An 11,152-nucleotide genomic window follows, 5' to 3' on the forward strand; every position below is an offset into this window, starting at 1 on the left:
TGAAACTGGTGATATGCATGGTCGGGTCAATATAACTACTGGACCAATTCTGCCACCAAGTGTCACCTCATTAGTCAGATAGGGAACGACTAGGTGGACTTTGTCTTGTTGGTCTTGAATGCCAGCTAGCAGAAGATGAGCAACAAATTGATTAACAAATTGCAAAATGGCTGAGTGATTGCAATTACCGTCATATTTCATGAAGTTCGATGTGGACCGAGTGAGTGGAGTTACCTTTGCTGTTGTCGAGCCCAATGGAGAAGCTGCGCTCATGCTAGCACGGCACCTACATAGTGACCAACATCTGTTTGTGCTAGAGCAACATGGCTTCCCAGTCAAGGTTGCTTCTCGACTTGAGCCATCTCGTCACGTCTAAGTGCCACCTCCTATTTGGGCTCTTCCAGCATCAGCAAGAGCAGTTTTTTGAAATCTGAAATTCCCCTGCGTTCTTCAAGTTTTCCCTCCTTAATAGTTTTTTTCCTTCGCTTTTTATATGCCGCCTCCAATTGCTTTTCTTTTTCACCCAACTGCCATGAAGTTTCTTCGAGCTGGGCCAAGAGAAGTTGATTTTGTTCCATAAGCTTCTCTAACACTGCTTGAGTGCTGGGCAGAAACGTACTTTCTTTGTCTTCCTGTTAGTCGAACTATTACTCTCCTTCTCTCCTCTGTTGCTCCATGATGTTAGTCTCGTGTCCTTTAGGGTTCTCGACAAGACCATGCACTCGCGGTGGTCAAGCTAGATTACAAACCAAAGCTCTAATACCAATGTAACATGCAACGGTTAATGATCATGTAATCGCAGCAAGACCTTCTTTAAACCTTTTTGCCAGACGTATGCATATGCACCACAGAAAAGAAGAGAGGGAGAGAGAGAGAGAGAGAGAGAGTTTTAGGGTTAGAGAGAGAATATAGACGACACTAGATTGGGACCCTATACCCACTCAAGGCCCCCTTCCCCAAATAGGAAAGAATTTAGTTTATACTTGGAGAACTGCAAAATATACAAATAACACTCCTTTAGAGAACACGGGATGCACCTCCGAGGATGACCCTTCGACACTGAGAGCTAACCCACGAATGCCTAAGATACATATACCTAGATGAATCCAAGAACATTCCCAAACTCATCCTCTAAAAACATAACATAGTGCAGTTTCAATCTCACGAGAGTCACTCATCAGATTGAAAACCATAAACTCCATCACGCATAGCAGGGACTAGCTACTATGACATCCCCACTGACGTCATCAGCGCCCAACAGTGGGTGTAGACCCACACATACTTGAGCATCCATTTATACAAAGTCTTCGTACTGAGTTTCTGTCGGCACTCCGGAGGTGAAGGGCAAACTCAGCCCTGACGAAGGCTAGCACTAAAGGAGAAGGCTAATCAAAAAGTAGTCCAAATCTCTTCATTCAAGCTACAACTGCTTGTGAAGTCTAAACGTTTTCATTTTAGTCTCTCCCAAACGAGCATCTAAATCTAAATCTAGCTGATAGGGCAACGCACCATTTAAGATAGAAAGAATTATCGCAATACCAGCAGGCCGCAACTTGGACGAAAACTTCACAAGGTGAAATTTGCATGTCCGCTAATACGGCACAAGCATTTACCTAAATGAATCCAGGAACATTCCCAAACTCATCCTCTAAAAACACAACATAGTGCAGTTTCAATCTCACGAGAGTCACTCATCAGATTGAAAACCATAAACTCCATCACGCATAGCAGGGACTAGCTACTATGACATCCCCACTGACGTCATCAGCGCCCAACAGTGGGTGTAGACAAGTATGCTCTCACACATACGAATCCACACACCCACACATACTTGAGCATCCATTTATACAAAGTCTTCGTACTGAGTTTCTGTCGACACTCCGGAGGTGAAGGGCAAACTCAGCCATGACGAAGGCTAGCACTAAAGGAGAAGGCTAATCAAAAAGTAGTCCAAATCTCTTCATTCAAGCTACAACCCAATATCGAGCAAGGCCAACGTTGCCCACACCATAGATGCAGATTACTATGCAAGGCTATTGAAGAGGCTTGTGCTGTCGTCAAGCATGTAGCAGACTGCGTGAGTGAAAGAGATGAAGGGAGGACGAAAATCAGAGATACGGAGCTTGAGGGATATGGAGCTAAAGAGAGCTAAAGATAAAAATCAGAAAAGAGCTGAAAACTGGGAAAGAAAGCCGCTGAAACATAAACCCCAAACCTCTACTCCGAGCCCTAGCTATGGAGCTGCATAGGCAATCTCCTGGAATCACCCAAAGGACTGCTGTCTTGCAGGGCATTTTTGGAGGGCTTGAGACTGCTTTGGGGCTGGTGTAGGAGGCTGGAATGTTACGCTCAAGTTGAGGCAACATGACCTCGGAAGGGTCCGTCGACATTTTCCTTTGTAAAGGATCAATGTTTGTATTATATTTATTTGGGCTTCATGTAAATGGTCAAACTTCAAAGGGGTTAATGTCAAGGTCCTTGATGAGGTGACAAGGCATTGACTAGATGGGTCTAAGGCTATGGGTCTTAAATGCATTAAGTGGGAAATGTGCCTAGGGACAAGTGAATAAATTGGTATCCCAAGAGAGGGGTAGTAAATATGCATTTAAGAGGTACCCTAGTATGAAGACATGTGGCATACTAGATCCATCTAGGGAATTGGGGCTTGGTGGAATATGCAAGCTGGAGCCTTCACGTAATGTGGCTGTTCTGAGAGTTTGCTGTCACCAAGAATTGGCTGGGAGGAAATTTGAGTGCATGCCCTGTGATTGATCGTTGACTAGGGAGAATTGAACAGGTTGTACGTTTAGTGATTTTTACATTTGGTATTAGAGCCATAAGGATGTTTATGATAGGTTGTCCTGACAAAGAAAGCGAGGTGTTTGCTTCACTGTCAAGTTGAGAACTGTAAGCAATCGTTGAGGAATCGATCGAGGACAGCATGTTATCTAGCTACAGAGCTATTGGATCGTCTCGGATCGCTTTTCAAGGTCTGCATAGTTGGCTATACATATAGCTGTGCTCCCGTTTTCCGTTAGATGTTACGGGTTGTGGGATTTTGATGTCAGTGTTAGCGGCTTTAATGCCTGTGTTTGGGTGCCAAGGTCTTAACCTTGAGATCGTGAAGTGTTTCTAAAGACTTCGAAGCAAGTTTCGCCTGTTACTTGGTCAAAGGATTTTGCTGCGTAGATGTTTACTGAATTCAGGCGATGGTTTTCAAAAGCTTAGTCGTAGATATTGTGAACGCTGGCAGGAGCCATATGCTCATTGGAGAAAGCCCTGCGTTAAAGAGTTCATTCACGTCGTCGGTGTCACAAGCTAGGCGTAGAGGGCTCCCACCAGCGTCGGTTCGTTGGGAAGCATAGTCGAATCAGGGGATACCTCATCCTTGTAGAAGAAGGGGCCAATGTCAAATGAGGATCACAGGAATTCACTTTTGCAGACAGAGGGCACAACCTTCTACGTTAATCATTACCTGCCAAGTTATTAAAAGCATACCTGATGATGACGAAGTTAGGCTTTGGAAAGAAGGAAGATATGACCAGGGAGCTTTCTATGCCTTTTAAATTTAGTTGTGGTATATGTTCATTCATTTTGCCTTAGGATTTGAGGTTTCTGAGATTGCAAACATTTCCCTAGTATAGGAAAAAGATATTCATCTTGGTTCTCAGCTATTTTCAATTGATGGTTATGCTTGTTTAGACACCTTTTGTGGTTGTGAGATTGAAAAGCAGTTTATGAATAGAGTTTTAGGCGGTGTTTTATTCAATTTTTTTTAATTTTATTTTTTAATAAAACACACCCATCAACCTAAATGGAAGTTGAAGAAGAAGCTTCTAGTGTGGATCCCGTAGAGTCGGGAGTCCGGCCGACCCCGCAGGTGTCGCGCCCAGCAGGCCATGCACTGTCTGGTAGAATTGCATTATTGGAGGATGCCTTGCAACAGATTTTAGCGCAACAATTACAAGCAAATGTAGGGCAATCCGAGCTCAGAAAAATGGTTCATAGTATGTCTGCCAGACCATCTCGTGAAGAGAAGGATAAAGCTCCAATGGAGCTTGAATCCAATGTTCATATAGTTAAGCCTAGGAGGACTAAGGTGCCTAATATTGCCAATTATAGGCCAGAAAAGTATTCTGGTCGGATGTCTGACCGTAGTTCCGATATCATAGAGACTTGGTTACACAAATGGGACAAGGCCTTCGCCATTTGTGAAATCAGGAATGATATGAAGAAAATCCGCGAGGCCACCCAAATGTTTAAAGAGGCAGCGGATAGATGGTGGATAAAACAACAGAAAGATGGAGTGGCATCCACTACTTGGGAGGGGTTTAAAAAAGAATTTAAAAAACACTTCTTACCTCCTAACGAAGCATCCCGAGCTTGGGATCAGTATCGAAACCTTCGTCAGAGAAAATTATCAGTGGCGGAATACACTGATAAGTTCAAAGAAAGTGCAATGAAAGTTTATGAACCTCTACCTCAGTTAGTCCAGGTAAAAGATTTTATCTTTGGACTAAATGATCAGATCAAGATGAAAGTTTGGGCTAAGTATGCGAACACGCTAGATGAAGCAATTGCCATAGCCTTAAACTATGAGGATGCCAAAGGGAACAGACCAAGTGGGTTTGTGCAGGTTGGGACTCGGTATGAGTACCCGAAGAAAACTGGGTTTAAGAAGAAGTTTATTGACGATATTCTTGTGTTCAACAAAAGTATTGCTGAGCATCACGAACACTTAAGAATAGTGTTCAATACTTTGAGGAACGCCAGTCTTTATGTAAAAAAGAAAATTGTACTGCGTATGGTAAGACTTGAATATTTAAGATTCATTATTACTCCTGAGAAGGTAGAAATGGATCCAAAGAAAGTGGCTGCGATACTGACTTGGCCTATCCCTCAGTGTTTGACCGCTTTGCGATCATTCTTCGGATTTGTCCAATTTTATCGGCGGCATATCAAAGGATATTCCAAAATAGTATCGCCATTGACTAATCTGACCTCAGATAAAGCACCTTTTATATGGGGACAGAATCAACAGGAGACTTTTAACACCATAAAACAAGATGTGGTCTCAGGTCCGGTGTTAAAAATAGTTGATCCCTAGAAACCGTTTTTCCTTGAAACCGATGCAAGTGGCATTGCGGTAGGAGCAGTTCTCCTCAAAGAGAGAAGGCCAGTAGCCTTTGAAAGCAAGAAGCTTTCTCCCTCTCAACGAAATTGGCCAACTCATGAATTAGAGTTGTATGCTGTTGTCCATGCTCTAAAAACATGGAGACATTATTTGTATGGATCAGAGTTTTATGTTGATGTTGATCATGATACTCTGAAACATTCTTGTAAACAACCTGACTTGAGAGGTCGCCAAGCTAGGTGGGCAGAACTCATGCAGGAGTTTAACTTCACGATTCGGTACTGAAGAGGAAAGGATAATAAAGTTGCTGATGCGTTGTCACGGTATTAGAGAGTGCTCTAATGACCGAGATTAGAGAAACTCAAAAGATGGACGAGGCAACATGACCTCGGAAGGATCTGTCAACATTTTCCTTTGTAAGGATCAATGTTTGTATTATATTTATTTGGGCTTCATGTAAATGGTCAAAGGAGTTAATGTCAAGGTTCTTGATGAGGGTGACAAGGCACTGACTAGATGGGTCTAAGGCTATGGGTCTTAAATGCATTAAGTGGGAAATGTGCCTAGGGGCAAGTGAATAAATTGATATCCCAAGAGAGAGGTAGTAAATATGCATTTAAGAGGTACCCTAGAATGAAGACATGTGGCATACTAGATCCATCTAGGGAATTGGGGCTTGGTGGAATATGCAAGCTGGAGCCTTCACGTAATGTGGCTGTTCTGAGAGTTTGCTGTCACCGAGAATTGGCTGGGAGGAAAATTGAGTGCCTGCCCCGTGATTGATCGTTGACTAGGGAGAATTGAACAGGTTGTACGTTTAGTGATTTTTACATGGAACTGAGGGGCATTGGATGATTAAATGAAGCACCATGCCTCCCCTTTTATAGGGGGCTGGCGGGGCTGGGTTCGCTGGCCCCAGCCAGCCAGAAATAGACAACCAGCCAGTCGGCTGGTTGGCTGGCTGGTTGGGCCCCCTCCAAGCTGCCTAGGGAGGGGCAGAAGGTGGCCTATAAAAGCTTCCTTCCCCCCAGCCCATTCCCTTTGTTGTGGAACTGCCTCAGGCCCCTTCTAGGGCTCCTTCCTTGGCTGCTCCTGTCCCCAATACTTGGTCCATCCCTTGGGGATCCTTTTCGGCTCCTACCCTAGGCTGAAACCTAGACCTAGCTAAAACCCTAAGATGGACACACTAACCTACTGTTCTCCAATGGGTACTAGTGAACATGGACTTGTTGACTTGTGACGACCTAAGGCTGAGGGACTGACCTACGTAGCTCCTGACTGTCCCTGGACTAGGGCTCACAATGGGGGTCACGGCATACTAGAAAATCACCTACAATAGGGATCTACTTGACTTGTCGATGTTGTCACCTTGTACTCAAGTGCAAGGTTGCATGTGATAGGACCATGAGCCCTTGAAGGCAAATCAATCATGTAATGACTGGCGAGAATGGTCACTATTGGAGAAAGTGCCCTCTACGGAGCCATGAGAAGAATATCACTTCGTCAGCAGCAGTCGCGAGACAACCCCAACATTTGTAAATGTGGAGAGCATAGACATAAGAGTTCCATCTTCTTCTAGTAGGGAGGCCGCAAGTCACACAATCAAAGTCACATGAACCAGTGCCAGGCACATATGGCAGTGACACCTAGCTCTACAGTCATGGTTTCGCAGCATCAATTCATAGCAGATTCGCATGGTTTTGGGCCATTCTCCACTGCCATCCACAGCACAAAAGTGTGAATCATTGACAGGGCCAATTAGGGCAGAAAAGTGGCCTAGTTAGGCTGACCAGATCCGCTGACCATCCAGCCGGCCTCAGGCCCTATTTAAGGCGAGCATTGGCCCTCTCATTTGGGGCATTCATTCCAGGAACTAGTCTAGGCAGTTGGGCTTCCAGTTACAGAAAGCAGTCCTAGAATCTACTCCAGCATTTCGCAATAGTTCAGCATGCATCAAACAGCCACAGTCCCTCACTCAGCAGCAGTCTAGCAGATCACATTCAGGAGCAGTATTGGGAAGGCGTCTGGAGTAGCGTTTGCAAGGCACCAGCTCAGCCTCAGCAGGCCTTCCATAATCCGAATCTTCCTCAGCATTCGCTCCTGCATCTACATCAGCATCTAATTACCCTCGGTATGGCATGAAGAGCTAGTCAACGCCCAGATCCATTTCCCTCATCATTCTATCAGTCCATTGCATTCATTTTAGTAATTGCACATTGCATTGCATACTATTTGTGTGTCTTGTGTCAGATCTCGCATCTTTTATCTCTCTCTCTCTCAATGCTATTTAAATCTTAATTGCAGTTAGTCTAAGGTTGTTTAACTATAGTCAAAGTTCTCTACATGTTACATTGGGATCAAGCTCAGGGTTGACAGCCTGAGGAGCATGAAGATAGCTATGCCATGCCGTCAGTCACTTCATTTGCTTCCGCTCAGATCCATCCAGCCTTGAAGATCTTGTTGCAAGTCGTGTGCTTTCATGAGCATGTAGGAGCATATAGGTTAGGCTTGCATCAGCATATAGGTGCATTCAGTCTAGTTAATCGGTCCAAAAAGAGCATAGTTAGTCTATCCAGTTAGTCAAAGCATAGTCAGCACAGTCAGTCTATGCATTACAGGACAACCGGTGACATCTTGGTCTGGCATTCGTCATCGAAAGGAGACAGTGGAGTTTCACACGGGTCTCGGGATGATCGAGCTTCTCTCCAGCATCACCATCATTAGCGCAGGCCCTCAAGCTTGGGTTTTGCGTATGGCACAAGAAGTTGACTTCAACAGTCCCCTTGGTTCGAGCAGAGGTTCATGGTTTCCCAGAGGAGATGGATGGATGGTGTCTTCCAGCAAGTCATTGGTGCAAAAGTCAGCATCAGGTTCTCAGGCCCCCAATGTCACAGGCCACGACGGAGCAGTACGGGTCGCCAGGGCAAAGCATTGCAGGGTATCCACCTAGTAACAAGTTCAGTAGAAGCGAATCTCACGAGTACCAGTGACAGCCACAGGTGACAGTGACACCTGGCTGCACAGTCCTCATTTCGTAGCATCAATTCGCAGCAGATTCGCGAGGTTTTGGGCCATTCTCCAGGGCCAGCCAAGGCACAAAGGTGTGCATCATTGACAGGGCCAGCAAGGGCTTATCCAGGCAGAAAAGTGGCCTAGTTAGGCTGACCATTGTCAGCTAGTTGGCTGAACCAGGTCCGTTGACCTGGTCTGTCGACTGGCTGACCCAGTCAGCCCATTTCAGGCACTATTTAAGGGGCATTGGCCCTCCCATTTGGGGCATTCATTCCAGGAACCAGTCCACCCTCAGTTATAGCAAGCAGTCCTACCATCTACTCCAGCATTTCGCCATAGTTCAGCATGCATCAGTCAGCAGCAGTCCAGCAGACCGCAGTCGGGAGCAGCATTGGGAAGGCATCCGGAGTAGCATTTGGAAGACACCAGCTCAGCCTCAGCAGGCCTTCCACAGTCTGGATCTTCGCCAGCATTCGCTCCCACACCCATCTAGCTCTCCTAACCATTCCGTAAACTGCTCACACAACCTGTTCGTACCTTGAAGACTACCCCTCTCTTTCACCTCCCCCTTCCTTCCTCAACTTCTTCCTGCAAATTTATTTTGCCTTCAATCCCTTTCTCCCCTTCTGAACTCCTACTCTCTCCATCTCGTCTCTTACTCTGCAATCCTAACAAAAACCAGAACCACAGCATAGAGGACATCAGCCTGATTTGTTACAGGTGCAAAGCACTTTTCTATCTTTCTCCCTGCTCGTCTTTCATTTCATCCTACATACTTCAGGGCAATGCAGAACCCAAAGTTGCTGTATGAGGGAAACAAAGCCACTAAACAAAGGACAGAAACAGGTCATAAATGACGTCAGCCTCGCTATACAAATTGTCATTTATTATGTTACAATTGCAAACCAAACAGACCACAAGCCAGCACCATCAAGCAACAAACTCAAATGCTGGCTTCACAAACACTGGCAGTCAAAAGCTGAGCGGGTCTGCCCTAGCAAAAGCACCTTCCACGGTTCGAATGGCTGACAAACCAGTGCCTTGTGAACTGGGGCTACTGTACTCCAGCTTGAATAGTCTGCACCAGATTCTGGGTGCAGCAATTTTCTTAGAACAACTCAGTTAGAGTATTTAGCTTAGTTTTTCTCCTCAGCCAAGCATACTTCAGCTTGTGAAAATTTGTCTCAAGTCCCATCTCTGACGCTGACAATCTTGCTGAGGAATGGACGTAAGCTCAGCCTAACGTGTCCACTAAGAAAGGTTAAACAAGCAGTCAGGTTGGAAAGAGAGAAAGAGAGAGAACTGAACAGACACACTTGAACAAAGATCTTTGTGTTTAGTTTCTCCTATGTAATAACCTTCAATCTAAGCGTCGACTGACCCCCTTGCATCGCTCTTCATATAATGTCGAGTGCAAACTTTTGCAACATCATTTGGACGAAGCACCCGAGCTATGAGCATGCTTGCTGCACAGAAAAGGACCATGGTATGTTTTGTGCCTATCACAATTCCGCAAAATCAAGTCGAGCTTCGGTATAAAAGCAGCAAGCTTCACCTGAAAGGCTGATACCTCGGTCGAATGGCTGTGTCCTCCACTGCAACATGATAAATTGAAGGAAATAAGATAGATAGCGTATCAAATGATGGCCGCAGATGTTTGGAGAATGGACACCAAGCTGCATAAAACAGCACAGCAACGTAGGCTTCTCGACTACTTTGCATAAGGTTCAGAGCTACCTCCAGGGTTGTTCCATTCAGCTAAGTATATCCAACAAGATAAACATCAACCTTAGAACAACCCTAAGTAGAAGCTTGAAACAAAGTGCACGCAGGGAAGCCGCATACCTCTGCAACTCTGGAATTAATGCTGACATCATCACGAAAAAGGCGGGCATTGTCTAGTGAGCATTGATCTTGTTGAGAATGGAAGATGTCTGCAAGAGTCCGCTTATGGCACATGGGCAAAGACGGTGGCAATGGCTCTCCGTGAGTCGATTTCACCAACGCCGGAATCACCAAGCAAGAGCAAAGAATGATAAAATCTAGTCTCGATCTGTGAGCATGGTCGTCTAGAAAACCCATGAAGCGAGGTGCAAGGCAACACCCGGCGCTTGAGTGATCAGCTGGAGCGGATAAGGTCTGTAAGTTGGATGATGTGTATGCCGTGATCTACAAAACCAGGCACTACGAAAATGTGAAATCGAAAGCTAGGCAGCCAACCAGAGAGGAAGCCACGATGTAGAAAGAATCCGACGGGCTTCGTGATGGGGATGCTGAAAGTCTGGAATTCTCATAAACAAGTTGTAGCACAGCGTAGGAGCGATGAATTTCTACGAGACGAGTAGCAAGAAAGCAGCGGGGTGGGTCAGCAAAGGACAAACGAGTACAGTCCAGTGTTCACACAACACAATCTAGTTTTTGGCATCACATTTTGGCACCGCAGTTCATAGTAGTGAAATCCACACCAAACAGCGAAATTAGGTTTGGAATTTTCAGAAATTCCCACCCTTTTTTGCTTGCCCTAGGTTGCCTTAGAGCCCCTCCGCACGCCAGCCAGTGGGGAGAGAGCGCCACAATGCTTCCACAGCCCCATGGTTCGAAAATGCTGAGACTTGCATTTTTCATTCCGGCCTAATGAATGACATATATATCATTCACCTTGTTTTTGTCGCTATGTGATTCATGCACCCAGAGGGAGTCCCCTTAATCCGGTTTACGTGTGAATGTTAGTCGTTGGAGTTGCCTTTTTTTCATTGGAGTTGGATATATCCAATCTAAGGGAAGTCATGGTGCACCCGCGATAATTGCAGGCACTATTTGGGAAGTGTGTGTTGTGTCTATCTTTCGTGATTTAGAGAAGGTTGTTTCACTCAAGGCAGGCCCATTGAATGGAATTCACTCTTGTTTGCAAGTTTTTGGAAAATATCACTAACATTGCCTCACAATCTACAAATTCAAAAACCTCCTTTTTTTTTGCTTGCCCTTGATGCATAGGTTATACTAAAG

At 45.2% G+C, this 11,152-nt stretch overlaps 1 protein-coding gene across 2 annotated transcripts in view; it reads right to left on the reverse strand.

Moving 5' to 3' along the window:
• The window catches only part of LOC147896868 (5'-adenylylsulfate reductase-like 4), a 28,573-nt gene extending 18,115 nt beyond the window's left edge, over window positions 1-10,458 (reverse strand). Inside the window, exons 1-2 of one of the 2 annotated variants that reach the window (XM_087381923.1) lie at window positions 9,992-10,458; window positions 9,717-9,904 (exon numbers count right to left, since the gene is read on the reverse strand). In XM_087381923.1, the coding sequence (XP_087238049.1) occupies window positions 9,717-9,904; window positions 9,992-10,228 (425 nt within the window). In that variant the 5' untranslated portion in view covers window positions 10,229-10,458. Of the gene's footprint in view, window positions 1-9,701; window positions 9,905-9,991 lie in introns of both variants that reach the window. The other variant, XM_087381922.1, reaches the window with a different exon arrangement.
• Window positions 10,459-11,152: the final 694 nt, after the last annotated feature.

The sequence above is a fragment of the Dipteris shenzhenensis genome, chromosome 11 (assembly GCF_047967505.1).
Source record: "Dipteris shenzhenensis isolate YYH24624 ecotype China chromosome 11, Dip_SZ_1.0, whole genome shotgun sequence".
Taxonomy (NCBI): Eukaryota; Viridiplantae; Streptophyta; class Polypodiopsida; order Gleicheniales; family Dipteridaceae; genus Dipteris; species Dipteris shenzhenensis.